Source organism: Peromyscus maniculatus, chromosome 1 (genome assembly GCF_049852395.1).
Source record: "Peromyscus maniculatus bairdii isolate BWxNUB_F1_BW_parent chromosome 1, HU_Pman_BW_mat_3.1, whole genome shotgun sequence".
In the NCBI taxonomy this organism is placed as follows: domain Eukaryota; kingdom Metazoa; phylum Chordata; class Mammalia; order Rodentia; family Cricetidae; genus Peromyscus; species Peromyscus maniculatus.
In genome coordinates this window covers 116,129,747-116,155,852 of record NC_134852.1, presented here as the reverse complement: position 1 = coordinate 116,155,852, position 26,106 = coordinate 116,129,747, and the positions used below count along the sequence as shown (strand labels likewise).

General features: G+C 42.8%; 2 protein-coding genes across 7 annotated transcripts in view; one reads left to right on the top strand and one right to left on the bottom strand.

The window, feature by feature from the left end:
- Positions 1-26,106, bottom strand: part of Dnhd1 (dynein heavy chain domain 1) — a 74,245-nt gene that overhangs the window by 4,006 nt on the left and 44,133 nt on the right. For 4 of the 6 annotated variants that reach the window (XM_042281361.2, XM_076549516.1, XM_076549519.1 and 1 more), the window contains 15 exons: positions 20,543-22,148; positions 20,152-20,360; positions 19,746-19,950; positions 19,568-19,670; positions 7,927-8,076; positions 7,514-7,696; positions 6,954-7,385; positions 6,290-6,755; positions 3,826-4,116; positions 3,451-3,603; positions 3,085-3,263; positions 1,997-2,962; positions 1,254-1,440; positions 926-1,057; positions 640-838 (listed from right to left, as the gene is read on the bottom strand). In XM_042281361.2, the coding sequence (XP_042137295.1) occupies positions 640-838; positions 926-1,057; positions 1,254-1,440; positions 1,997-2,962; positions 3,085-3,263; positions 3,451-3,603; positions 3,826-4,116; positions 6,290-6,755; positions 6,954-7,385; positions 7,514-7,696; positions 7,927-8,076; positions 19,568-19,670; positions 19,746-19,950; positions 20,152-20,360; positions 20,543-22,148 (5,461 nt within the window). Of the gene's footprint in view, positions 1-639; positions 839-925; positions 1,058-1,253; positions 1,441-1,996; positions 2,963-3,084; positions 3,264-3,450; positions 3,604-3,825; positions 4,117-6,289; positions 6,756-6,953; positions 7,386-7,513; positions 7,697-7,926; positions 8,077-19,567; positions 19,671-19,745; positions 19,951-20,151; positions 20,361-20,542; positions 22,149-26,106 lie in introns of those variants that run through there. The other 2 variants (XM_042281365.2, XR_013043960.1) reach the window with 2 other exon arrangements.
- Positions 1-26,106, top strand: part of Rrp8 (ribosomal RNA processing 8) — a 46,404-nt gene that overhangs the window by 19,349 nt on the left and 949 nt on the right. The window lies entirely within an intron of this gene.

Genomic DNA, 26,106 nt, shown 5'->3' with positions numbered 1-26,106 from the left:
ATGAAACCTATTCTACCTCTTAGCCTATTAAGAGGTATTGCCAGCCACCCAGTTGTCTAAGAAGAAGTCTAGGAGTCATCCTTATTCTTCACCATATATTTATTCTTGACCTCTATTCTGACTACCACCCTATTCCTTACCACCCATATCATGATCTTTTCCTTAGAGCCTCCTTAAAAGGTGTTCTTTTCTCCAGGCCCACCCCCTCTGTCTATTCTTCACATTGCAGCCTGGGTGATGCTTTTGACAGATAGAATCAAGTTTCTTCTCCTATTTAACGTCCCCCCCCCCCCCGCCCCCGGCTTCCTGATGTCTGCAGAATGACCCGAGGCCCCTTGCCATGGCCCTAAAAGCCCTTTGTGATGAGCTTCACTTTTCTCTACTCCATCCCCATCATGTCCACCTCAGCTGCACTGAAGTCTTTCCCTCTGCTTCAAAAAGCCCTGTTTCTAACTAACTAGCTTTTGCTTTTACGGTTCAGTTCAAAGTGAGATTGCAAACAAAGTCCTTGGAGAAGACTTCCTTGCCTTCCCCTTGCCTTCACTCTTTGGAGGTTCCAAAGATCAGTTTTCTCATCCAAGCATATGGAAGGTACTCAGTGTTTGCTGGGTGACTGAATAGGACTGGTGGATCCCTCACCAGCGCCCCCTGTGTGCTTGCAGCTTTATCCCATAGAGCTGTCTGTGTAGTAGGAGACCATGCAGGAGGAACAAAGGTAGTGTCTGGGTGAGGGGTTGCCTGCAGAGTCCTTGCTGGGAATCCACACTGTCGATCAAGATACGGCCCAGTTCTAAGGACTGGTCCCAGAAAACAGTCATGGAGTGATGGGTCAGCACCCCTGTGGAGGAAGCAGAGTCCTGAGTCAGTATAGTACCATCACTCTCCGTCCTTAGGACTTGATAGCTCATAAAGGGATGCTCCTCACCTGGCAAGGAAGCACTGGCCTCAGTAGATACAATCAGCCAAAGACGGAAATCGCTGTGGACAGTAGACATATTCTTGCTTTCTTGTTCGGCTAACAGTTCCGAGTCTGAAGCCACTAAGTTTAGATAAGGGCCTGGAATAAATCCTAAGGTAATAAATAGACTGACCCACAAGTCCACAGATCATCTTCAAGACTGGAACAACAGGAATCAGACACAAGGCCAAATGGATCTCTTACACTTGGAGATCAGCCATGAAGCCTTAGAATTCAAGCTCAGGACAAAGTGTAGGGGAGGATCCTCAAAGCCATCCTGAAGCAGTACACTTACCCTTGGCTCCATCCAACAGTCCCAACAAGGACTGTAGCAGTTCTCTTGGCCAATGGGGCATCAAATGACAATTATCCAGCACCAGCCAGTGCCCCTGGAGCATAGCCTGGCGTAGAGTGTTAACTATAGTTGAGACAGGATCCCAGTCTTCAGAACCTAGTGCTATCACATGCAGGTGCTTCTGTGTCTAGGAACCATTAGAAAGGTGACAGAGTAAGTCAAAGTGTTCTTGGTGTGACTTGATAGACCCAGAGTTATGCCTTAATAACCCTAATGTACCTGTGTTAAAAAGACCCATGAGGCCGGGCGTTGGTGGCGCACGCCTTTAATCCCAGCACTCGGGAGGCAGAGGCAGGCGGATCTCTGTGAGTTCGAGGCCAGCCTGGTCTCCAAAGCGAGTTCCAGGAAAGGCGCAAAGCTACACAGAGAAACCCTGTCTCGAAAAACTAAAAAAAAAAAAAAAAAAAAAAAAAGAAATAGCCGGGCGTTGGTGGCGCACGCCTTTAATCCCAGCACTTGGGAGGCAGAGGCAGGCGGATCTCTGTGAGTTCGAGGCCATCCTGGGCTACCAAGTGAGCTCCAGGAAAGGCGCAAAGCTACACAGAGAAACCCTGTCTCGAAAAACAAAAAAAAAAAAAAAAAAAAAAAAAAAAAGACCCATGAGGATGCTGGGACACGGCCCCCACACTCCATCCCAGTCCATAGAAGCCCACTCACTCTGGGTCAAGTAACTAGATTCAAACCTTGTCATGGTTGGCAGCTAGTTTCCGGATGACAGTCACAGGATGCAAGGTGGCTGTAGGGTGACCAGGTGGTGGCAGGACGATCAGGATGGGCTGAGTAGCTTGACTGTGTTCAAAGATCATGGTAGGGGCACCCAGGTCTTCATCTAGGGGCCGACCTAGTAAGCTGGTGGTGAGGTCTGCTAGGACACCTGCCAGGCAATCTGGTCGCAGTACACGCCACAGAATCAGCTTCTGGAAGAGGCTAAGTGGCTCAGAATTAGGACCAGGTGCAGGACCCAGCACGGTGGATGATAGTGACAAGTAATCCTGCCACACAATGGAGTGGCCTGCCAGGGATGCACGAAGCCCAGTAAATGGGGACAGCAGCTCCAATGCCCCACATTCTTGCCAGGCTCTTAAGCCTAGCCAGGCTGGCCTAACCACACCAGGGATCTGTGTGTTATGGCCTCTGTTGGGAGAGGCTGACAGTCCAGGCCACAGTGCCAACCTCTCTAGCTTTGGTGTCTTCTTTGTCACTTGCAGCAGGGCCAAAGCACCCAAGGCACCCACCAAAGGTGCTTGGGTCAAGCCTAGGGCAGCCAGGGTGCTGCTCAGCAACTGGCGAGTCAGATGTATTTTCAACTGCAGCATATGGCTGGCCAAGTCCTCTCCATGATAGCTATCATGTGGTTTCATGCTGTCTAAAGCCCGCCTGGTGACTGCCAACCACTTCTCTAAATTCATAAAGAAAAATGGCAGCAGGTTCTCTAGTGGACTTAGGGCCTTTATCACAGCCATTCCATGACAAGCTACCTGCCGGTAAGGTGCCCAGAGTACCATCTCCTCCAGCTTCTGCTCTTCTATCTCTTCCCTTTGAGCATTCAGTTGACATATCTTTGCCTGCGTCCTCACCATTTCTCTCATAAACTTGGACGGTTTCTTACGCTTTGGGTTCTGAAGTTGCAATATCATCAGCAACCGTTCCTGCATATGGTAATCTGTTTGATGGATCTGGACCTTTGTGATGGTCCCCAAACATCATCTCTAGCTCTATACTTAAACCCTTCCAATGTTTATCCCACCCCACAGACTGGGCCCCCAAGTACCTCAGCAGCCTCCACAGCTTCATAGGTATCCACTGCTCTGATTTTGAGGTCCTGCCAGCGGGTCTCAAGCTCTGGACGCTCTCTGCACAAGATTTCATGCAGCATCTGTTCTTCTAGTATTTCCATGTTCAGACCCAGATCCAGAACATTCAACCCTTTCAGCAGTTTACGACCTAGTACTTGGGGTCACATGGAAAATGTAAACTCACCCATGTCAGAGTCAAGGGTAGAGTAGACAGAGAATTTGGCTCTCCATTGCAGTTCTGAGCCTGCTCTGGGCTTAATTGAATGAAGACCTCTTAGGGATGATTCTGGGGGCCTAGTATGTCCACAAAGCTATGCTAGTAACCTACCCTCTGGTCTCACCTCGTTCCAAAGCATGGATAGGAAGGGTAGTGCTCAGATAGAGGCAGAAGCCAGGTTGCACATGGGGTGGACTCAGATTCTCCCTCAATAGCAGCCCATGAAGTTCTTGGCACCCTAGGCTCAGCTCCATATTAGTCAAGAGCACAGGCAGGCCTATGAGGGAAGTAAGAACAACTATCCACACTGCCAGCACCCATGCCACCCAGTCCCTGCACAAGATGTGCTTCTCAGCAGCTCTCTCTTGGCTGATAAGAGAGCTCAATCTAGATTCTTCAACGTGGTAGGATGTAGGATCAAAGCTAAGGTCAGATTGGGGTATGAAAAGATTGTGGGGGCCACAGAATTAGGGAAGAAAATGAGGGTTGTGGTTCTCACCATTGGCAGCTGCCTGCAATAGCTGAGGCCCCAACTCTGGGTCAGCACTTGAGAGCACAGTAAGGAGAGGAGGAGACTGAGTCTCAGATGATGGACTTGAGTTAGAACTCTCTGTTTCACTTTTTTCTTTCTCTGTTTCTTGCTCCTCCTTCTCTTTCTCCTCACTCTTGTTTTCCTCTGTTTTCTGTTCTTTTGTTTGGTTATTGGCCTCATTTCTATCTTCATCATCGTCATCATCACCTTCATCTTCCGTTTCATCCTCACTGTCTTGGTTTGTCACACGGTGCTTTGCTGGGATGAAAAGATAAAAACGAGTGTTTCTTAGAGGAGAAGCTTGTTTTCTAAGTTCTAGTTACCCAGGAGAGGGTTCATGAGTGGAGGTCTAGAGCAAGACAATTTAGGAAAGCTGCTTAAGATCTATGATTCAGTTTTGAATCTGAAAAAATTGAGTTGATATTAGTGACAACCCCATAGGGTTGCTCTGGATATTAATTGTGATGATGTACAGTATGGACCTGCACACGGCAAACAATAAATGCTGGTTTTCATTATTACTTTAAAATTCCAAGAAAGGAGCTAGTCATCTCTGAAATTGACTCCATTTCTTCTCTTTCTGTGGATTGAGTAGAAGAGTCAATACTCACCCCCATCTTTTTTTTAAACATAAGTTATTCTGGCAGTAACAACTAAAAGAAATGTCCTCCCTGATAGGGAAATTGGTGCCTGAAGAGGTGGCTTACAAGTGAAGGGCTATAAACTATTGCACTAGAAAAGTCATGGCTGGGGTACTGGAAACCACAAAAGGTGGTGTGGATATAGCCATCCCAATCCCTTTTCTCCTGCAAGAAGAGATAAGCACTTGTTTTCTCTCTAGGTTCTCTTACAAGTAGATGCTGCCCAGGCCTACAGTTTGTTGCATTCATTATAACAAATTACTGCAAATTCAGCAGTTTAAGCCACCATTTATTATCCCTAAGTACTGAAGGCTAGTGGTCCAGCACAGCTTGTCTAGATTCTCTGCTCAGCCACACACTGGGCTTAGATGAAGGTCTTCTCATCTAGGGCTGGAGGCCCTTCATGTTTAGTGGATTATTTGTTGTTTGGTTGGTTTTTTTTAAAGATAGGATCTCATTGTGTTTCCCAAACTGTCCCCAAACTGTTGGGCTCAAGCCATCCTCTTGCTGTGGCTTGTTGAGTACCTGAGCCCATAGGTGTGTACCACTGAGCCTGGCTCTGACTGGGTGTTCACAGGATCTATTTCCTTCCTACAGCTGATCTGTAAGCCCCATGCATCTCCAAGCCAGCAACTGTCTGTTGAATGTCCCTGACCTTCTAATCTCTGTTTTCTTTTCTCTTTTCTGCTCTGAAGGGCTCATGATTAGCTTGAGCTTCACCAAGATAATTCAGAATGATAGCTCTCTTAAGGCACATTGATTAGTAACCTTGGTGCATCTGAAATTTTCTTATCCTGAATATTATAGGAGTCATACCAGAAGGCAAAGGTCAGGGCTGAAGAAGTTGCTTGGTAGTACAATGCTTTCCTAGCATTTGAAAAAAGAAAATCATGGGGACCAAAATTCTGCCCAGCACTCCTGACAGAGGAGACATAGATTGCCAGCAGTAACTTTGACATGATACCTGAGTGGTAGACATCTTGCAACTATGATGTATGGATTAAGTTTCTAGGATGACCATAGCAAGTTCCCATAAATTTAGTGGCTTAAACTACTGTTCTCTCTGTTGTGGAGGCCAGATGTCTGAAATCAAAGTGCCAGCAAAGCTTTATCCCCTCCAAAGGCTCAAGAGGGGATCTGTCTTTGCCCTTTCCATCCTCTGGTGAGTACAATTATAGGTATTCCTCAGCTGTGGCTCCATAACTGCCTCCTTCATATGGTCTTCCCGACTGTATATGTGTCCTCTGTCTCTTAAAAGATGACTATCGCAGGACTTAGGCCTCACTCATTTAAGGAGCAGAATGATCTCTTTTCAAGGCCCTGAAGTTCATTATTTCTATAAAGACCTCTGTTCATATAAGGCAACAGTTTTCCTCTCATCTATTCAACTCCCCAAATCTTTCTTTTACAAATGGATTCATTTCTTTCTTCTAGGAACTCTATTCAGATGGATCCCTGATTCAAACATAGCCAATAAAAATATTTTCCAAGAATTTCTCAATGTTTCATGAATTTGGGTAATAAGTATTACCCAAAATTGAAGCTTTATTTGTTAGCAAGATTTCCCATGTTGTTGAGTACAAAAGTGGGAAATCAGGGCCATTGTAACATGAGCTAAAACCAATCAGACAAAAACAGTAAATGAGAATGAATTTATTAATATAGTTCAGGCTGGTAAAATAGGGTATGTGTTAGCCACAAAAACTCAGTATCTCCACCATGAAAAGGCAGACCATAGGAAGCTGAGAGTGTTGGGGAGCTTTTATCCCATGCCATTAATCCATGCCTACCTCTGCTCTCTTTGGAAGGTGGTGCCAACCACTTGTTCTGTTTCAGGGGTAGCGGATTCAACCAGATGAGGGCCTGGTTGCTGGGGTCAAGCAGCAGAGGCCAACGGCAGCTGTTGTAGTAGATGTGGCTTTGTAGTAGCAGGCCTAAAAAGCGGGCTGACTTCGCTTGGGGCTTCCGGTCTCGATCCCACTGATGTTGTTCAGATTCAGAGCTCAGCAATTTCATAATCCTGAAGGGAGTACATGTGGGCACAAGAGGATCCTTTGGTGGCACCCTAGCAGGTTTCTGCTTCAGTGCCTGTGCCACATCATCTGGCTCCAGCGCTTCCTCAAAGCCCTGACACAGAGACAGCCACTTTTCCAACAATTCGTGGCGCCGCTGTGGTGGGAAGGGACCCAGGTAGACAATGGCAGCTGAGCACAAGAGGGCATCTCCAAACACAGTCTTGCAATGATCCTTCAACTTCTGGTGTGGAGAGGGAACCAAAGCATGAATAGTCAGTGAGGTAGAGAAGTATGTGGAAGGGTGGACAGAAGGTTACCCAAGGGGAACAAGGCAATATGTAGAGGAAAATATGGAGAAGGGCATGGAAGGACAGGAAGCAAGGCACATGGTGGGATGTAAAATGAACTGGGAGAGAGACATCTGGGAGGGGCTTGTTACCTGGAGCTGTTGGGTCCACATGTGCATGGGTGTGAGCAGTGCAGATTTCATGGGCCATTTGTGATACTTTCCACATTGTGCCTGATTGAGGTTCTCCATGATGAGGCTATAAAAGGCATGGGCTTCTTCTAGCTTCTTAGTCAGAGACAAAGTTTGCTGTAGCAGATCATGGGCCTGAAACTGGAACTGGCCTAGACGGGCCTGCTCCCGAGCCAATGTTGCCTCCACCTGCCGCAGTAGTAGGCCAGTGGGCAATCCTCGGCGCTGTGCTATCCCATAGCGCAGAACAGCCAAGAGCCAGACTGCCAGGTTTGCTGCAGGGATGCTTACTGACCTCAAGGCTGCATCACGCATACCTGGAGCTTTCAGAGCTTGGTTTAACTTTATCAGCTCTGAGTCAGTCAGCTTCTCCTTGGGGAAGAATACCAGCTCCTGGGAGGACATGTGTTAAGGGGAGAAGGGAAGACATAGGTGCTCTTTACCTTGACTCAATAGGCTAATCTTGCCCAATTCTCCCTTTATGTGACCCCTCTCCTTTTATGGTACCTTATTTTTCCTACCTGATAAAAATCCTCGGTACATAACAGCTGCTTGGCATTGGCCCAGCCTGTCTCATGATGGAACAGCTCACACAATGCATCCGTCACCTGGACTACAGATTCTGGTGGGGCTCGATAGCTTCTTAACTCCTCAAAGTCAGCCACCTGCAGCTTGCTCAAAGGACCTAGAAATGCCTTGCCCATCTAAATGAAGACAGATGCATGCTACAGAGATCCTGCGATGTTCTGCTCATTCTTCGAGATGCTTCCAAGAGGACTCATCTCTCTTAAGGTTCCTCATGAGGGTCCATTCCCAAGCCACCCTGTAACCTTGACCTCCATGCCAAGAGCCCTATTAGTCACCCCATTCTGTCCACTGAGTATCCTGAGTGGTTGTCCTCTCCTCAGCAGAGCTGGTAGCAGGAAGAGCCTACCTGTTCCAGGAAAGCCTCCTGTTGAGCCTGTAGGGTACATTGCTGCCTGACCAGATTCTCAATGAGGCTCTCCTGGTGTTGACATTCTGTCATCTTCTGCTTGTATAGCTGCTTGACTTGATCGAGCTGGCTTTGATACATACCAATGTTCTGTGAACAGAGGTCCAGACCTTGCAGCTCCATTCCCTGGGCTTTAGACCACCCCCACAGAGATATCATGAGCATGACCTAGTCAAACTCCCAGTAGGCCATAGACAGAGCTTCTGCTCTGGTCTGTGACTTATACATCCAGTAGCAGAAACCTTAAGTGTATGTGTGAGGGGATTGCTTTTCCTGCCATCTTATTGCCAAACAAGTAACTCCAAAGCTTGTGTAATTGTTCTGCTACAAATCTTCTCTTCCTGACTTCTTAGCAACAGTTGTCAGAGAGTACTGCCCCTGCCTCTGGAATCTTTCTCCTCCCCTGGCCTTCATGACATTGGATCTCTCTGTCTCTTTAGTGATCCCTAAACTATTTCCTTAATAAAAGCTTTCAGGCCCCCATTTCTTCTCATCTTACACTTCTGCACATCCTCTAATATCATGGTCTTGATCGATTGTACTGTGTGGGATAGTGTTTTCCTATACCATATCATTACTCTAAAAACTCAAATCTCGGGGGCTGGAGAGGTGGCTCAGCAGTTAAGAGCAATGGTTGTTCTTCCAGAGGTCCTGAGTTCAATTCCCAACAACCACATGGTGGCTCACAACCATCTGTAATGAGATCTGGTGCCCTCTTCTGGCCTGCAAGCATGCATGTAGGCAGAACACTGTATACATAATAAATAGATAAATCTTTAAAAAAAAAAAAAAACAAATATCTCTAGAGCCACATTCCTTCCCCAGCTTTGCACTATGTATCCATCTACTTAAGCCTCTCATAGGCTTCTCCAACTCTAAATGTCCCTAAAATGAATGTGTTCATGACTCCTTAGTTGTCTTGCAATCTTACTCCTCTGTGTCCTTTTTTCAAAGAACTTTGACAGAATATACTCATATTACTCACAGAAGATATCTTGTTTGCTACTCTTGGCTCCATCTCTTTTATTTCCTCAAACCTAGCTCATTCTTTGTAGATCTTCCCATTATACCTCTTGAATGTTTCTTATTTCTATCCCCATTCCCAATGCCCATTGACACTCAGGGTCTCTCCTGAGCTGCACACTACTTTTCTAACTGGGTACCTTGGTTCCTGCCCTTATTCCCTTCCTCCAATCATTCACCACACTGCATCCTAATTGGTTTTCTTTAACTGAATCTCATTGTCTTTATGTCTTAACATTCACCTTCTTGGCTACTCATATTTCTAGGCTCATTGTTTTATTTCCCTGAGCACCATACTCTCCAGCCATTCCTGACTTTGAGTTTCTCTAGTGTGGTGAATGTTCTCTAGTCTATGTGTCTTCGCTCACACTGATGCTTCAGTCCAGATGTTCTTCTTCTCCACCTCACTTTATACCTGTCCAAATATTACCTCAGAAAATACCTTTGTTGTACTTCATTGTTGTTTACTTTTTGTTTGTTTGTTTTTCAAGACAGGGTTTCTCTGTGTAGTTTTGGAGCCTTTCCTGGAACTCACTCTGTAGCCCAGGCTGGCCTCAAACTCACAGAGATCTGCCTGCCTCTGCCTCCCAAGTGCTGAGATTAAAGGCATGCGCCACCACTGCCTGGCTGTTGTTTACATTTTAAGGGAATGTTTTTTAACATCCACCTCATTCTATACATGTTGTGCTATATACTGAGACTGCATCCTCTTCCTTCTCCTGTTCTTCCTTCCCTTCCCTCTGGAAAACTCTTCTTGGTATATCTTAGGACACTCTGGACTTTCTCTGTCATAATATGAATAACTTTAAAATTGCCTAGACAAGTCTAAACTATGTCCATTAGCCTCTTTGGATTTCTGTTTTCTCATTAGTAAATTAAAAAGGGACAGTTGCTTCCTGTGCAAATAATGTATTATCTTTTTATCTACCCACCGACCTATCCATCTATTTAGATGTAGATATAAACACAAATACAGACATAAATTTTGAGGGCCTGGGCAAAAGTTATAGAGTTCAATTAATTTTGTTGGTAATACCAATGAATAAATGGACTAATTGAGTATGAGAAAGGGAAAAACTGGAGGAGACCAGAATGATTCTGGGGATTTGGCTTAGATGATTAAGGGAATAGTAGTGACATTTCTTGGGCATGGGAAACACTAGATGGATGCTTTATTAGGACCATTTAGTGAATGACCAAGGGATCTAATTGAAGGACCCCTGAGATGTATGAAAATCTCTTAGCTATATTTGGAGCTTCCTATATTATATAAGGTGTGATATAAGGAACCAAGGAATAGCAGGACTCCTTGATCAGATAAATAATTCATGGTATTAATTATCTTGAGAAAATGTAGGACCCAAGGCAAGACACTAGAACTTAGGAAAGGTAAGAAAGGAGACCCCTATTTATTTTGAACTTTCTACCACACCCATTCCCCATTTTGAAACTCATCTGAGTCTTGAGGTTGAACCTGGTCATCATAAGTTGACCAGGATAGGAAGAGGGCACTAGCACCTTGAGAACTCCAGGGCCACAATTTACACAGAACACTGTGGAAATTATGTAACATAGGTAAATAGCCCTGTTCACACTGGTATGAAGAGAAGTTGCAAGGCCTGAAAGCTTACTAGAAAGTTTAGATCATCTAATTGAGAATGGGACACTAATTCACTTCTCAGAAGCCAGTCCTGAACCTTTTTCAAAGACTTATATGACAGACACTAAAACAAAGTGCTATTTCAAAAGCCATTGTATTAAAAACAAAACTTGTGGCTAGTTTGTAAAAACACCTCAAATGTAGTATTTGGCTGGGGAAGGAGTAACAACTCCCACCCCACTAGTTTTAGCAAGATATGAGAGGTTTATTTATTCAAAATGATTGGCTCTGCATAGCAATGAAAAAAGATTAGAGTTTGGACCAGAAAGGAACTGCATTTGGGGTAACATTCAAGTGGAAAGAAAAGGGCTGATGAGCAAGTGGAACAAATATTGAAAGAACTGGAGGGAAGGAGATGGTTCTGGGAAATATACAGCAGCAGAGGCTAACTAAAGAAATTCAGGACACCAATGTCTAGTATATGATTTTAATATGATTCTGGGATTGGAAGAAGAGGTGAGTCCCTGAGCTCCTGGCTGGACAGCTCAGTTCTCTAGTCCCTAGACTCCAGGTCACATACCGTGCCCCTCCCCCACCCATTGCAGCCCCAGAGACCAGACACCAGCATCCTCCCTCCCCTTGCCAACTATCCCCCTTGGCACCAGCGACCAGTGGACCCACAGGCCCCACCTGCACCGATTGGAAGAAGAGGGACTCCCAGAGGCATAGGCTCTACCTGTACTGATTGGAGAAAGAGATGAGTAGATGGCAGTGTAAGAATACACTCAACAACATAAAGAACAGTATGGCACCACCAGAAACTTGTGGTTCTATAACAGCAAGACCTGAATATCCCAACACAGAGGAAGCAGAAGGAAATGACCTTAAAAAGAACTTTATGAAGATAATAGAAGCCCTTAAAGAGGAAATAAAAAATTCCCTTAAAGAAGTTGAGGAAAAGACAAACAAAAAAATGGAAGAAATCAATAAATACCTTATCCAATCAAATGGACCAAGAAAGCTAAGGGGGGGAAAAACAAACAGGTGAAGGAAACAGTTCAAGACTTGAAAATTGAAATAGAGGCAATGAGAAAACACAAACTGAGGGAACTCTGGAAAAGAAAAAGCTGAGTAAATGAACAGGTACTACAAATGCAAGCATGACCAACAGAATACAAGAGATGGAAGAGAGAATCTCAGGCATCAAAGATACAATAAATGAAATAGATTCACTGGTCAAAGTATGTTAAATTCAACAAACTCATAACACAAAAAAATCCAGGAAATCTGGGACATTATGAAAAGACCAAACTTAAGAATGATAGGAATAGAAGAAGGAGAATTCCAGCTCAAAGGCATAGAAAATATATTCAACAAAAACATAGATGAAAACTTTCCCAACCTAAAGAAGGACATGCCTATGAAGGTACAAGAAGCTTACAGAACACCAAATAGACTGGACAAAAAAAAAAAAAAAAAAAAAAAGTCCCCTTGTAGCCAGAAGGTTTCTCTGGTCCTGCCGGGCCCTACAGTCAGGATGAATGTCTCCTGCCCACATCCCTTAGCCACTTGGTTCTCAGTAAACACACAGAGGCTTATGTTATTTACAAATTATATGGCCTATGGCAGGCCTCTTGCTAGCTAGCTATTATATCTTCAATTAACCCATTTCTATTAATCTATGTTTTGCCATGTATTCCATGGCTTTACCAGTCTGCTGGCATGTTGTTCCTTCGGCTGTGGCTGGCGTCTCTCTAGACTCCACCTTTCTCCTTCCTGTCTCTCTCAAATTTTCTGCCTGCCTCTAAGCTGCCTTGCCATAGGCCAAAGCAGCTTATTTATTAACCAATGGGGATAACATATATTCATAGTACACAGAAAGACATCCCCCAGCAGTCCCCTTGCCACATAATAATCAAAACACTAAACAGACAGAATAAAGGAAGAATATTAAGAGCAGCAAAGGAATAAGGCCAAGTAACATATAAAGGCAGACCTATCAGAATCACACCTGACTTCTCAATAGGAACTCTGAAAGCCAGAAGGTCCTGGACAGACATTCTGCAGACACTAAGAGACCACAGATGCCAGCCCAGACTACTATACCCAGCAAAGCTTTCAATCACCATAGATGGAGAAAACAAGATATTCCATGACAAAAACAGATTTAAACAATACCTACCCACAATCCAGCCCGACAAAAAGTATTAGAGATAAGAGGTAGATTATTGAATCTACTCTGAAAAAAAAAATAGAAATGATAGAATAAAGGGTAGATTATTGAATCTACTCTGATAAGGAAAAAGAGAGGATATAGATATGATACAGATAAAAATGTAGATTATTGAATTTACTTTTAAAAGACAACTACTAGTTTTGAATATTTTACATTGGATTGGATTTTTGTATATTGTATACAAATTATATATATTGATGCAAATTTGAGATTGATTTTGTTAGCAAATACTGTATGTATATTTCTAACCTATACAGTTCATTTAACAATGTAATGCAATTTGCTAATCCTTGAATGTTATATTTACCAACTATTAGGATATAAAGAAATGAAAGTTAGTAGTTAGACATTACAATTGAACTTGTAGTCATATTAGGTATGTTTTCAAGGTCAAGCAGAGATATATTTTAGATAGACAGGTTATCTTCAAACCCTTCAGAGATCTACAGAATATGGCATTTAAAATGTTTTAATAACAGATTTTTTTTCTTTGTTTATGACTATGAGACACATCTGCTCCTGGCAGCACCAATCTATTTCAGAGAAGATATGGGCATTGAAGAAACTGCATATGGAGTTAACTTTCACTGTGGCAAGTTAGCCACTGGGCAAGAAAGTGCCCTTCCATCAACTGCTGACAGTATGCTATCCAAAATGGACAAATAGTGGGCTGGAGAGATGGCTCAGAGGTTAAGAGCACTAACTGCACAAAATGGACAAATAGGACACAAAACGAAGGACTACCAACCGATCCTTGCCAAGACAAGTGTGGTTGTAGCTTTGGCAATAGGTGTTCTCTGAGGCCAGGACAATATGGTACCATCACTGAAGTGGCTTTACAATCCAGAAAAGGTACAATGCCCCTTTCTTCAAAGGCAGCTGAGCAAGCAGTGGATGGATGGCTCCTGGTGTGCAGTGGAACAGTAATTCTTGGAGGAGTAACTAGGCTGACAGAGTCTGGCTTCTCAATGGTAGACTGGTATTTAATAAAGGAGATGAAGCCACCCACAAGCCGAGAAGAATGGGATGAAGAGAATGGGGATGCCGAGATGAAGCCACCCACAGGCCAATAAGAATGGGCAGCTGAGTTCCAAAAACACCAGCAATTTCCAGAATTTAAAATCCTGAATCATGACATGACACTGGCAGAATTCAAGTTTATCTGATACATGGAATACACACACTAAATGTGGGGTCGAGCTGTAGGCCTTGTATACATCCTGCTTCACAAATGAGTCTGTCAGATATGCTAAGCCTGTAAGCTGAAGATGATGCCCCAACGTTGCAGAGAAATCTCAGGTGACTGTCCAGGCAGCTGGCTGTTTCTGTCATAACTTATTTTTTAGAAGTCACTTGTTTGTACTTCCTATTTTACTAGGTAATATTATTTCCTTCTCGGGTCTCTGAAGGAGTTGAAGATTAGACAGTTATAGTTACAGTTTTCCTTGTTAAGAAATTCAGAAAAGAAACTCACTAAGAGGTATTAAGTGTATAAGTTTGAAAGACATTATAAGATGATTTTCTGGCCGGGTGGTGGTGGCGCACGCCTTTAATCCCAGCACTCGGGTGGCAGAGCCAGGCGGATCTCTGTGAGTTCGAGGCCAGCCTGGGCTACCAAGTGAGTTCCAGGAAAGGCACAAAGCTAAACAGAGAAACCCTGTCTCGAAAAACCAAAAAAAAAAAAAAAAAAAAAAAAAAAAGATGATTTTCTGTTGGTAATACAAGATAGGATAGAAAGTGAATTAGGTACATTTTTTGACTTACCAAAGTAGGATGGAAAATGGAATATTTTCTCTGAATTTGTCAAATGCAAATGGACTAGACATTGTTGATGTATTTATTGCTTATATATATATATATATTGTATATAGTTATTGTACTTATTGTATGTAGTTTTTCTTGTATTAGTTATAACTTTTTATTTTTAAAATTTTTATTAGACAAAAAAATGGAAGTGTGGTGATATTTTATTTGTACTTTAATAAATAAAGTTTGCCTGGAGATCAGAGGAAACATCAAGCTATTTTAAGTAAACAAAGAAGTCGGGCAGTGGTAGCACACGACCTTAATCCTATCACTTAGCAGGCAGGACCTCTGTGTGTTCAAGACCACACTAGAGAACAGAGCCAAGTGTGGTGACACAGGCCTGTGATCCCAATACCAACTATAGAGTTCTGGAGGTCTGTACAGACAGGAAGTGACAGAATTGGTCAGGAAGAAGAAGTGATATAGCTAGACAGAGAGCAAATCAGATGGCAGAACAGCAAAGCATATATGCCTGAGGAAACAGCAAGTAGCTCTCTTTGGAAGCTGCGGAGTTGGTGAGGTAAGGTTGGCTGGTGGCTTTCCCTATTTCCCTGATATCGCTAAGGCTTTCACCCCTGTATTTGGCTCTGTATTTTTTATTTATTAAGACCATTTAGAAATTCATCTACAGTATTAGAAGGAAAATTCCAACCCAAGGAAATTAGCTGCACCCACAAAACCACAGGCAATAGATAACCTTACACCAGCAAATCCCAAAGAAGAGAAACACACACATCCTACCTACCACCAACAAACATAAACCCAAAAATAACAGGAATTAACAATTACTGGTCATTGATATCTCTTAATATCAATGGACTCAACTTGCCTAAAAAAAAAAAACATAGGCTAACAGAATGGGTACAAAAACAGGATCCATCCCACTCCTGCACACAAGAAACACACCTTGACATCAAAGATAGATATTACCTTAAAGTAAGGGGTTGGGAAAAGACTATCCAATCAAATGGACCTAAGAAACAAGCTGGTGTAGCTACCCTAATATCTAACAAAGTAGATTTCAAACCAAAATTAGTCAAAAGAGACAGAGACAGACATTTCATATTCATCACAGGAAAAATCCATCAAGATGAAGTCTCAATTCTGAACATCTATGCCCCAAATACAAGGGCACCTACATTTGTAAAAGAACCATTACTGAAGCTTAAATTGCACATCAAATCCCACACACTAATAGTGGAGACTTCAACATCCTACTCTCAACACTGGAGAGGTCTGCCAGACAGAAACTTAACAAGGAAATAAGGGAACTAGCAGCTGTTATGACTCAAATGGACTTAATAGACATCTATAGAACATTTCACCCAAACACCAAAGAATATACCTTCTTCTTAGCACCCAATGGAACCATCTCTAAAATTGACCACCTAATCGGTGACAAAGCAAACATCAACAGATGCAAAAAAATTGGAGTAACTATGTGTCCCTTATTGGATCACCATGGCTTAAAGTTAGAATTCAGCAACACCACAAATCACAGAAAGCCTACAATCGCATGGAAACTGAACAACATTCAACTGAATCATCACTGGGTCAAGGAAGAAATAAAGAAATTAAAGACTTAATATAATTCAGTGAAAATGAGTGAAGAACATATCCAAACTTATGGGACACTATGAAAGCAGTGCTAAGAGGAAAGTACATAGCACTAAGTGCCTACATAAAGAAAGTGGAGAAATCTCATACTAGTGAATTAACGGTACACCTGAGAGCTCTAGAACAAAAAGAAGCAAACTCACCCAGGAGGATTAGATAACAGGAAATAATCAAATTGAGGGCTGAAATCAATAAAATAGAAACAAAGAATCAATGAAACAAAGGGTTGGTTCTTTGAGAAAATCAACAAGATAGACAAACCCTTATCTAAACTAACCAAATGGCAGAGAAAGAATATCCAAATTAGCAAAATCAGAAATGAAGGGGGCAGACAAAACAGACACTGAGGAAGTCCAGAGAATCATCAGGGCATACTTTGAAAATCTGTACTTCACAAAGTTGGAAAATTTAACAGAAATGGGCAGTTTTCTTGATAGGTATCACATACCCAAATTAAATCAAGATCAGATAAACAATTTAAACAGATCATAACCCCTATGAAAATAGAAGCAGTCATCAAAAGTCTCCCAACCAAAAAAAAAAAAAAAAAGTCCAGGGCCAGATGGTTTTAGTGAAGAATTCTACCAGAATTTCAAAGAAGAGCTAACATCAATACTCTTCAAATTGTTCTACACAATAGAAACAGAAGGAACATTGCCAAACTCTTTTTATGAAGCTACAGTTACCCTGATACCCAAACCACACAAAGATGCAACTAGGAAAGAGAAGTACAGACCGATCTTCCTCGTGAACATTGATGCAAAAATACTTAATAAAATACTGGCAAACCAAACTCAAGAACACATCAAAAAAAAAATCATCCACCATGATCAATTTAAGCAGGCTTCATCCCAGAGATGCAGTAATAGTTCAACATACGAAAATCTGTCAATGTAATCCACCATATAAACAAACTGAAAGAAAAAAACACATGATCATCTCATTAGATGCTGAAAAAGCCTTCAACAAAATCCAACACCCCTTCATGATATAGGTCTTGGAGAGATCAGGGATACAAGGAGCATACATAAACAGCAAACCAACAGCCAACATCAAACTAAATGGAGAGAAACGCAAAGCAATTACACTGAAATCAGGAACAAGACAAGTCTGTATACCCTCTATCTATTCGATATAGTACTCTAAGTCCTAGCTATAGCAATAAGACAACAAAAGGAGATCAAGGGGATACAAATTGGAAAGGAAGAAGTCAAACTTTCACTATTTGCAGATGATATGATAGTATACATTAGTGACCCCCAAAATTCTACCAGGGAACTCCTACAGCTGATAAACTCCTTCAGTAATGTGGCAGGATACAAGATTAACTCAAAAAAATCAGTAGCCCTCCTATATACAAATGATAAATGATAAAAAAGAAATCAGAGAAACACCACCCTTTACAATAGCCACAAATGACATAAAATATCTTGGGGTAACTCTAACCAATCAAGTTAAAGACCTGTATGACAAGAACTTTAAGTCTTTGAAGAGGATATCAGAAAATGGAAAAAGATCTCCCATGCTCTTAGATAGGTAGGATCAACATTGTAAAAAAAAAAAAAATGGCAAGCTTACCAAAAGCAATCTCCAGATTCAATGCAATCCCCATCAAAATCCCAACACAATACTATTCAGTTTTACATAATATTATTGTGTTGGGATTTTATAAAAAAAAAAACAAAAAGATGAAAAACCAAAAATAAATAAATAAATAAATAAATAAGTAAGTAAGTAAGTAAGTAAGTAAGTAAAAAAAAAATCCCAACACAATTCTTCACAGACCTGGAAAGAATAATACTCAACTTCATATGGAAAAACAAAAACAAAACAAAACAAAAAACAGAATAGCCAAAACAATCCTCTACAATAAAGGAACTTCCGGCGGCATCACCATCCCTGACTTCAAGCTCTACTATAGAGCTATAGTAATAAAAACAGTTTGATATTGGCCTAAGAACAGACATGTGGATCAAGGGAATCTAATTGAAGACCCTGGCATTAATCCACACACCTGAGAAACCTGGTGCTAGGGAAATCCCCAGGAACCCACAAGGATGACCCTAGCTAAGACTCCTAGCAACAGCAGAGAGGGTGCCTGAACTAGTATTCCCCTGTAATCAGATTGGTGACTACTGTAATTGTCATCATAGAACCTACATCCAGTAACTAATGGAAGCAGATGCAGAGACCCATAGCCAAGCACTGAGCTGAGCTCCTGGAGTTCAGCTGAAGAGAGGGAGGATGGATTATAGGAGCAAGAGGGCATCAAGATCGTGATGGGGATAACCACAGAGACAGCTGACCTGAGCTAGTGGGAGCTCAGGGACTCTGGACTCACAGCTGGGGAACCAGCATGGGACTGAACAAGGCCCCCTGAATGTGGGTGACAGTTGTGTGGCTTGATCTGTTTGTGGGGGCCCTGGCCATGGGACCAGGACTTATCTTGGTTACATGAACTGGCTTTTTGGAGCCCATCTCCTATGATGGGATACCTTTCAGCCTTGATGCAGTGGGAAGGGACTTGGTCTTGCCCCAATTTGGTATGCCAGCCTGTGTTTACTCCCCAAGGGAGGCCTTATCCCCTATGAGGAGTGGATTGGGGGGGGGGGGATAGGAGCATTACATAAGATGATTCGTGGAGTTGGTGAGGTGAGATGTGGCAGTGGCTTGTTCCTTTGTATCTCTGTTTTTTCAGCATTTACCCCAATATCTGACTCTGGGTTTTTTTTTTATTATAAGACCTATTAGATTTTGTGCAACAGAGGGGGAACTGTGGTTGGTATGTAAAATGAAAAAATTTTAAATAAATAATAAATAAATAAATATGATTCTGTTTCTTTGCTATAATGTATATTTCCCCGTTTCCATTACTCATCCACATTTTCCCATTGTTCACCATAGCCTTATACATTTGGTGCTTTTTGGAAGAAAGGTACAAAGTGATATGGAGGGGGAAAGCAGATGACTGTCATGAATTCTACTGAAGAGGATAAGGAACACAGAGATCTCAGGGGCATACCAAACTGTACTGAGTCAAGGCATTAAAGGCACCCAGGGGCAGACACTTGAGATTTCTGTATTAGAAATGTCAATCTAGTCTGAGCTGTATCTTGGGAAACTCTGGGCCCTGGGCTCTAATGGAAGAGACATCAGGGATTAGAGAGATCCTCCAGGGAAAAGAAGACTAAAAGAAACAAGAACCAAGATTCACTTAGGCTGGTTCTGCCCTGTCCCTCCCTTTTTGTTCTCTTGCTTTGACACAACCATGTAAATCTCACAGTCTTCTCCCTCTTTACCTTGTAGGAGCCCTTTAGCTCCTTTTCCAGGTCAGTTACCAGGTTAGTTTGGGTGCTTTGCCTCTCAACCAGCAGCCTTAGAGTCTTCAGAGCAGAGTGGATACTAGAAACACAATATACCAGTGAGTGGACTCAAGAGAGAGCAGACAGAAGCAAACTGCAGGGATGGGATGCTTACCGCCGGGCCCTCATTCTCATCTTCAGGATCATCTGCTGCTGGAGCAACAGGAACATATCCAAGAAGTCTAGGAATGTCTTGGGGGTGACAAGTGGCAATGCAGGGCACAGGTGCTGATGGTAATAGGCAGATGAAAGATGGATGAGAGCCATGATTTTGGCCACATTGGGAATTAAGGCCTTGATATCTGGGCACTTCAAGGAGCCTGCAATGGATATAGTTTTGGTCTGGCCTTGTAGGATTGGAGGGCAATGAGAGAGTAAGGGAACCAGAAAATATTAGTCAGAAAGCAAGGAGAAGGAGAAGAGTGAGATATCAGATCAAGAGGATGAGAGAGACCACCCTGGGCAGTAGCTCTCACTAGCTGGTTGAGGTGAGTGGAAGGAACAAATGAAAAGTGGCTCACCATCATCAAGAGGTAGATTCTGAACATTCTCTAGGTGGGACTGGGCAATCCGGACCAGGGAAGCTTGGTCCCAGGGTTCATAGCGGTCAACACAGGCAGTGGCCAGTTGAAGGAGCCTCAGGAGAAGGGTGGAGGGCAGCTGCTTTTGGGCTTGGTCATCTCCCATCAAGAAGAACATATGCAAGTTGCTACACACTTGCTGATAGAACCTGTAAGTCAGGGACTCAGCTGTGATCTTCCTTTAGACCTATTTACACATCCAGACCCTTGTTCAACCCTGACCCTTTAGCCCACATCTTCAGAGTTCTCATGGCAGCCTATTGCTTTTTCTCATCTTTTTGGCCAGGAAAGAGTAAAAGCAAAGCTGACATAGACAGGTTCTGGGCCTTACCTATGCAATATTGTATCCTTCTTAATGATAAGTTTGACCACAAGGTTCTCCTTGGGGAGATGTTCTTCAATGTTATCCAGATCTGCCTCTGTGTATTGATCAGGGAAGCTACCTGAGGTTGCCAGGGCCACCAGTCGGTGAAGGATAGCAACATTCACACTCTCGGGCACCAGAAGAGCCACTGGCTGGTTTAATATTCCAGCACACCAGCTGGCATCTCGGAGACATTGGAAGATAGCTTCTTCGGACTCAGATGGCAAATGAAAGAAGTGAGCCTGACAAATGCTAGAAGCCAGGCTGACGGCTGTATGGCGCCCAGTACCCCGAGCCATTGAGAGCAGTAGGCCATGCTGCCTCGGCCTAGCCAGAACTCGGACCAGGCGAGCCACATGCTGGGTCATCATGTGGCATTGAGCAAGGTGGGGGTTCAGCTTCAATCGAACAGCTGAGGCAGCCAGCTGCTTTTCCAGGTTTTCCCACTGCCGTTCCAAGTACAAGTTGGTACTCTCAAAGTTAGATCCCAGTGTAAGTTCCAGACTGAACACCAGGTCTGAGGGCTTCTCATGGGGATAGAGCACCAGCACAGGCAGCAACAAGGGTAAACTTAAGTCCATCTGGGATACCATCTGCCACTCACTCTTGAGTGTTCCTGACTGGAGCTTACCACTAGGATCCCTTATATCTTCCTCTTGCTCAGCCATCTGACTTACACTTTCGGTGTTCTCCTTGTTTACTGACCTTATGGAGAATGGTGCTGCACTGCTATCACTGAGTAATGAGCCTGTTGTGGCCTGAATGCCATAGGCATCTTCTTCGTCCTCTGATTCACTGTCACTGTTGCTTAAGTCCTCCCACTGGGCTATTTCTCCTTCAGATTCTACTTCAGGTACTTTCTCCTCCTCCACCTCCTCCTCACAGTCCTTGACCAAGGGCTGAGCCTCTGACCCACAACAGAAGACACTCTGAGCTACTTCTAGAAGCAGCTTAGCACAATGGGAACGTTCCTTTTCACTGTCCAGCCGGTCACAAAATGTTCTTTGTGCCTCATGTAACCAAAGACGCACCATGATGCGCATAGACATCATGATAGTCAGGCGAGTGCCACGCAGGCCAGACACCCGGCGCAGGTGCTCCTGGTGATGAAAAACATCTATAAAACTTCGTGAGCCCATTCTGGTAGGAAGCAGCTGCAGGCTTCCCAGAATGTGGCTCACAGAATGCAGGGAAAATCGGTAATGTGGGCGGAGAGGTGAAGGCATGAAGCAGTTGCACACAGCCTCCCACGCCTCCACTGAAGCCCTGACAAGGGCTCTTGCCAGAGTTTGCTCCCGCTCCACAGAAGGGAAGCGCTCAAGCCAGGCTTGGATACTAGGTACGTGCCTGCTCAAAAGGGTGTCCTGGGTCATGTTGTCCAGGGCTAGCACTGTGAAGAGTCGGAAGAGACGTGGACAGAGTGGGCGCTCAGAGTAGCCTGGTACTGTAGCAGTGGCAAGGAAGTTGACTGTGTGCTGCAGTGTCTGTAATTCTAAGGTGTTTCGGGCATAGATGGTGCCTTCCATTGCCTGGCGCAGGGTCTCTAGCACTGGCTGGCAGCTCTTCTCTGGGTCTGTAAAACATTAAGACCAGCATTGAGAGCATGTGCAAGTTCACATGAAAGTATCCCAGTGTACCGCCCATCCCTGCTTCCTCTTTTTCCAGCACACAGAGTTCTAAAGGAATTCTGGGTATCTGACGTTTTGGCACTGAGCAAGTTGCTCTCTCTCCACACATTCCTAAATGAAGTGATGTCTTCTCTCTCCTCCCCTAGATCCTACCTATTCATTGCCTGAAGGGATTGAATATTGTAATAAGATTTGTACGCTGAGATGGTTGGAAAATGAGTTATATCTCAATTAGAAAGTGTAAATCAGCCGGGTGGTGGTGGCGCACGCCTTTAATCCCAGGACTCGGGAGGCAAAACCAGGTGGATCTGTGAGTTCAAGGCCAACCTGAACTACAGAGCAAGATCCAGGACAGGCACCAAAACTACACAGAGAAATCCTGTCTTGAAAAAACAAAACAAAAGAAAAAGAAAAAGAAAAAAGAAAAGAAAGTGCAAATCATCTCCATTAGAGAATGCCCAGTTATATCACACCTATGCTTTGATCCAGTCATGGTAGTACATACCTATTATCCCAGTACTTGGGAGATACAGACAGATGGATCAAGAGTTCAAGGCCACCAATGGCTACATAGTGGCTTCAGGACCAACCTGGACTACATGAGAACCCACCCCATTCCCCACCCCACCCCACCCCCCACAAAATAAATAAATAAAAGACTAGGGAGATGACTCAGTGAGTATGAGTACTAGCCAAACAAGCCTGACAACTAGAATTCAATCCCTGGAACCCATGTAAAACAGCCAGGTGTATTTTTAATCCCAGCACACCTACTGAGAGATGGGAGGTAGGGCCAGGAGAATTGCAGGGAAGCTGTGGGCCAGTTAGCCTGGAGTACACCGCACAGCAGTGGAGCAAGAGAGATCCTGCTGCTTCAGAAGGTAAAAGAGACCCAGTTCCTAAAAGTTGTTCTTTGACCTCTACATACATACGCGTGAATAAATAAAATCTTAAAGGACTTTAAGATGTGATTTACAAGAGAAAGAAAAGGAGAATGAGGAAGGAGGTGGGAAGGGAGTTGAGAACGAAGTATAAAGACACATATGCATGAAAATACCATAGTGAAACCCATTATTTTATGTCTTAATCTAAAAACAAAAAGAAAAAACAGTGATTTACACAAAATAGGTCTAAAAGTATGTATCATGGAGTTCTGACAATGTAGACACCTCTGTAAACCATCATTTTAATGCTATAGATTTCATCAGCCCTGAAAGCTCCTGTGTGTTCCTCTACAGTTACTCCCTTCTCCCACCATGCATACATTGCTCTCTGAACTGATTTCTATCACTGTCAACTATGCTTCTTCTAGAAGTTTGCATAAATAGAATCATATAGTAGCTACGTAATCATATCTGTTTTCTTTCACTTTGCCTGCATTTGACATTCATATGTTTTTATATATCAGTAAAATATTCCATTATGAAAATGCCACAATTTGTAGATCCATCAACAACACATGGAGGGGGCATTTAGGTTAGTCCTAGGCTTTGGCTTTTCCAAACAGTGTTTATCCATGTACTTTATTTAGGGACAGGTGTTTGATTTTTGCCTCAGGCAAATACAAGAAAACAACAATGTTGTAATACGATTTTTTATTTCTCCCCACTTTTACTTCTACCCACGTTCAACCACACTAACAACATCATTGTATTTGTTTTGACTACCGGCTATCTTTTAAGGAAAGTACAAAAAGAAAATGACAGTTGTTTATATGCAACCACAATCATTATTTTTGATGCTCTTAACGCTTGTTACCACGGCCACTCTGCTGAACAAAGTCATTTAGCATTTCTTATTAAGATTTTATGTATTTATGTCTATGTGTATGTTTGTGTGAACATATGCCATGTATGTGCAGGTTCTAACAGAGGCCAGAAAAGGGCATCAGATTCCCTGGAACTGGAGTTACAAGTGGTTGTGAGCTGCCATGTGAATGCTGGGAATTAACTCAGGTCCTCTGAAAGAGCAACTAATGCTCTTAACCATAGAGTCATCTCTCAAGCACCCTTGAATACAATTTTAGATTTATTTATATTACATGTATGAATGTTTTGTCTGCATATATATGTGTACCACATACATGCTTGGTACTCAGAGGTGAGAAGAGGTTGTCAGACCCTCTGGAGCTGAAGTTACAGATGGTTGTGAGCTGCCACATGGATGCTGGGAATTAAACCCGAGTCCTCTAGAAAAGCAGCAAGTGATCTTAACTGCTGAACCATCTCTCCAACCCCTTAAATACTTTAATAGTTGCTTTAAAGTATTTTCCTGCTAAATCTAACATGTATGTCATGCCAGGGTCAGTTTCTATTAAATTCCTCTTCCCATCTACCTTCTCCCTCCTTTTTCTGAGGGTGTAGCTACTGTGTAGCTCAGGATGACCTCATGTTATTCCTATCTTTCTGCTGCAGCTTCCTGAAGGCTGCAATTACAGGCATGTGCCACCATGCCCAGCTCTTTGCTTCTTCTTGATAGTGGGACACATTTTTTTCTATCTTTCTTTTTTAACGTGTAGTCATTCTTTAAATTTTGTAGGAAATGTATTGGTGGCTGTCGCCCAAAGACACTTTTTCACACTAGCAGCTCTAATAGTTGTCACTTTTCATATTCTTTGCAATGTTTTTGGTCCTCCTACTTTTGTTTTCTTAGCTGAAATGTATCATCTATGTATTCATCTATCTTACTAGATCTTCTTTTATTCCTTTTATTATCTACTGACACCTTAATTACAATTTAAATTCATAACGGACAAAGCATAGTTGAAAAGAATTATCAGGTTTCGAGCAAAATAGAATTGGATTTTAATTTTAATCTTGGTACTTAATAGCTAGGGTGTCTCAAGCAAGTTATAAAAATTATCTGTTTCTTTTTTTTTAAGTTTTGTGCATGCGTGCATATGTGCACTTGTCTGTCTATGTCTGTGTCTGTGAATATGAGCACCCCAAAGGCCAGAACAGAGCATCAGTTCTCCTGGAGTTGTAGTTACAGGTGGTTGTGAGCTGCTCAGTGTGGGTGCCGAGACTGAACTCGGGTCCTCTGCAAGAGCAGCAGGAGCTCTTAAACACTGAGCTATCTCTCTAGCTCCCTAACACTCTCCCCACTCTGAACTTATTCCTCTTTAAAAATCATCATTTTACAAAAATCCCCACCTGGGGCTGGAGAGATGACTCAGTGTTTAAGAGTACTGGCTGCTCTTCCAGAGGACCCAGTTTCTATTTCTGACATTCACATGGCAGCTCACAACAGTCTGCAACTCTAATTCCAGGGGCTCTGATGCTCCTTTCTAGCTTTTACGGGCACCAAGCATGCATGTGGTCCATATACATACATGCATGCAAGCAAACAATCATACACAGAAAAATAACAAATGAACAAACAAACAAAACAAAAAACATTAAGCATGTAAGACATAGTATTCAATACATTTTACCTCTCAGTTTTTAATAGTATTAATACACTGGCTCAAGTTTTCTACATACCATAACAGACTTCAATATCTGATTGAACAAGCTACCCAGTACTTCAGCCTACTGACTTCCTTGACTCCAACAACTTCTATTTAAACTTTAATCATGCTTTTTCTCATGCCACATGTAGAACCTGCCATCTGGAGGTAGCACATTTTGGAAATTTAAATTTCAATATCTCAAACTTTCAGTCAATTTTCCTCCCTTTTCTTTTATTATCTCTTCTTCTACAAATGCTTATCGGGCATTTAGCTCCTATTCTGCCTACTAAAATGAATGAGACAGATTCATGCCGTCATGTAGCACTGAATGTGACAAAAAGACAAATGTATATGCAATCATAAAATGAATTGTTAACCTGTATACAGTTTAGGATGGATATCTAACCCAGCCTGGGGGCTCAGGCTTCTTGGAGATTCTACAGTCTTTGATG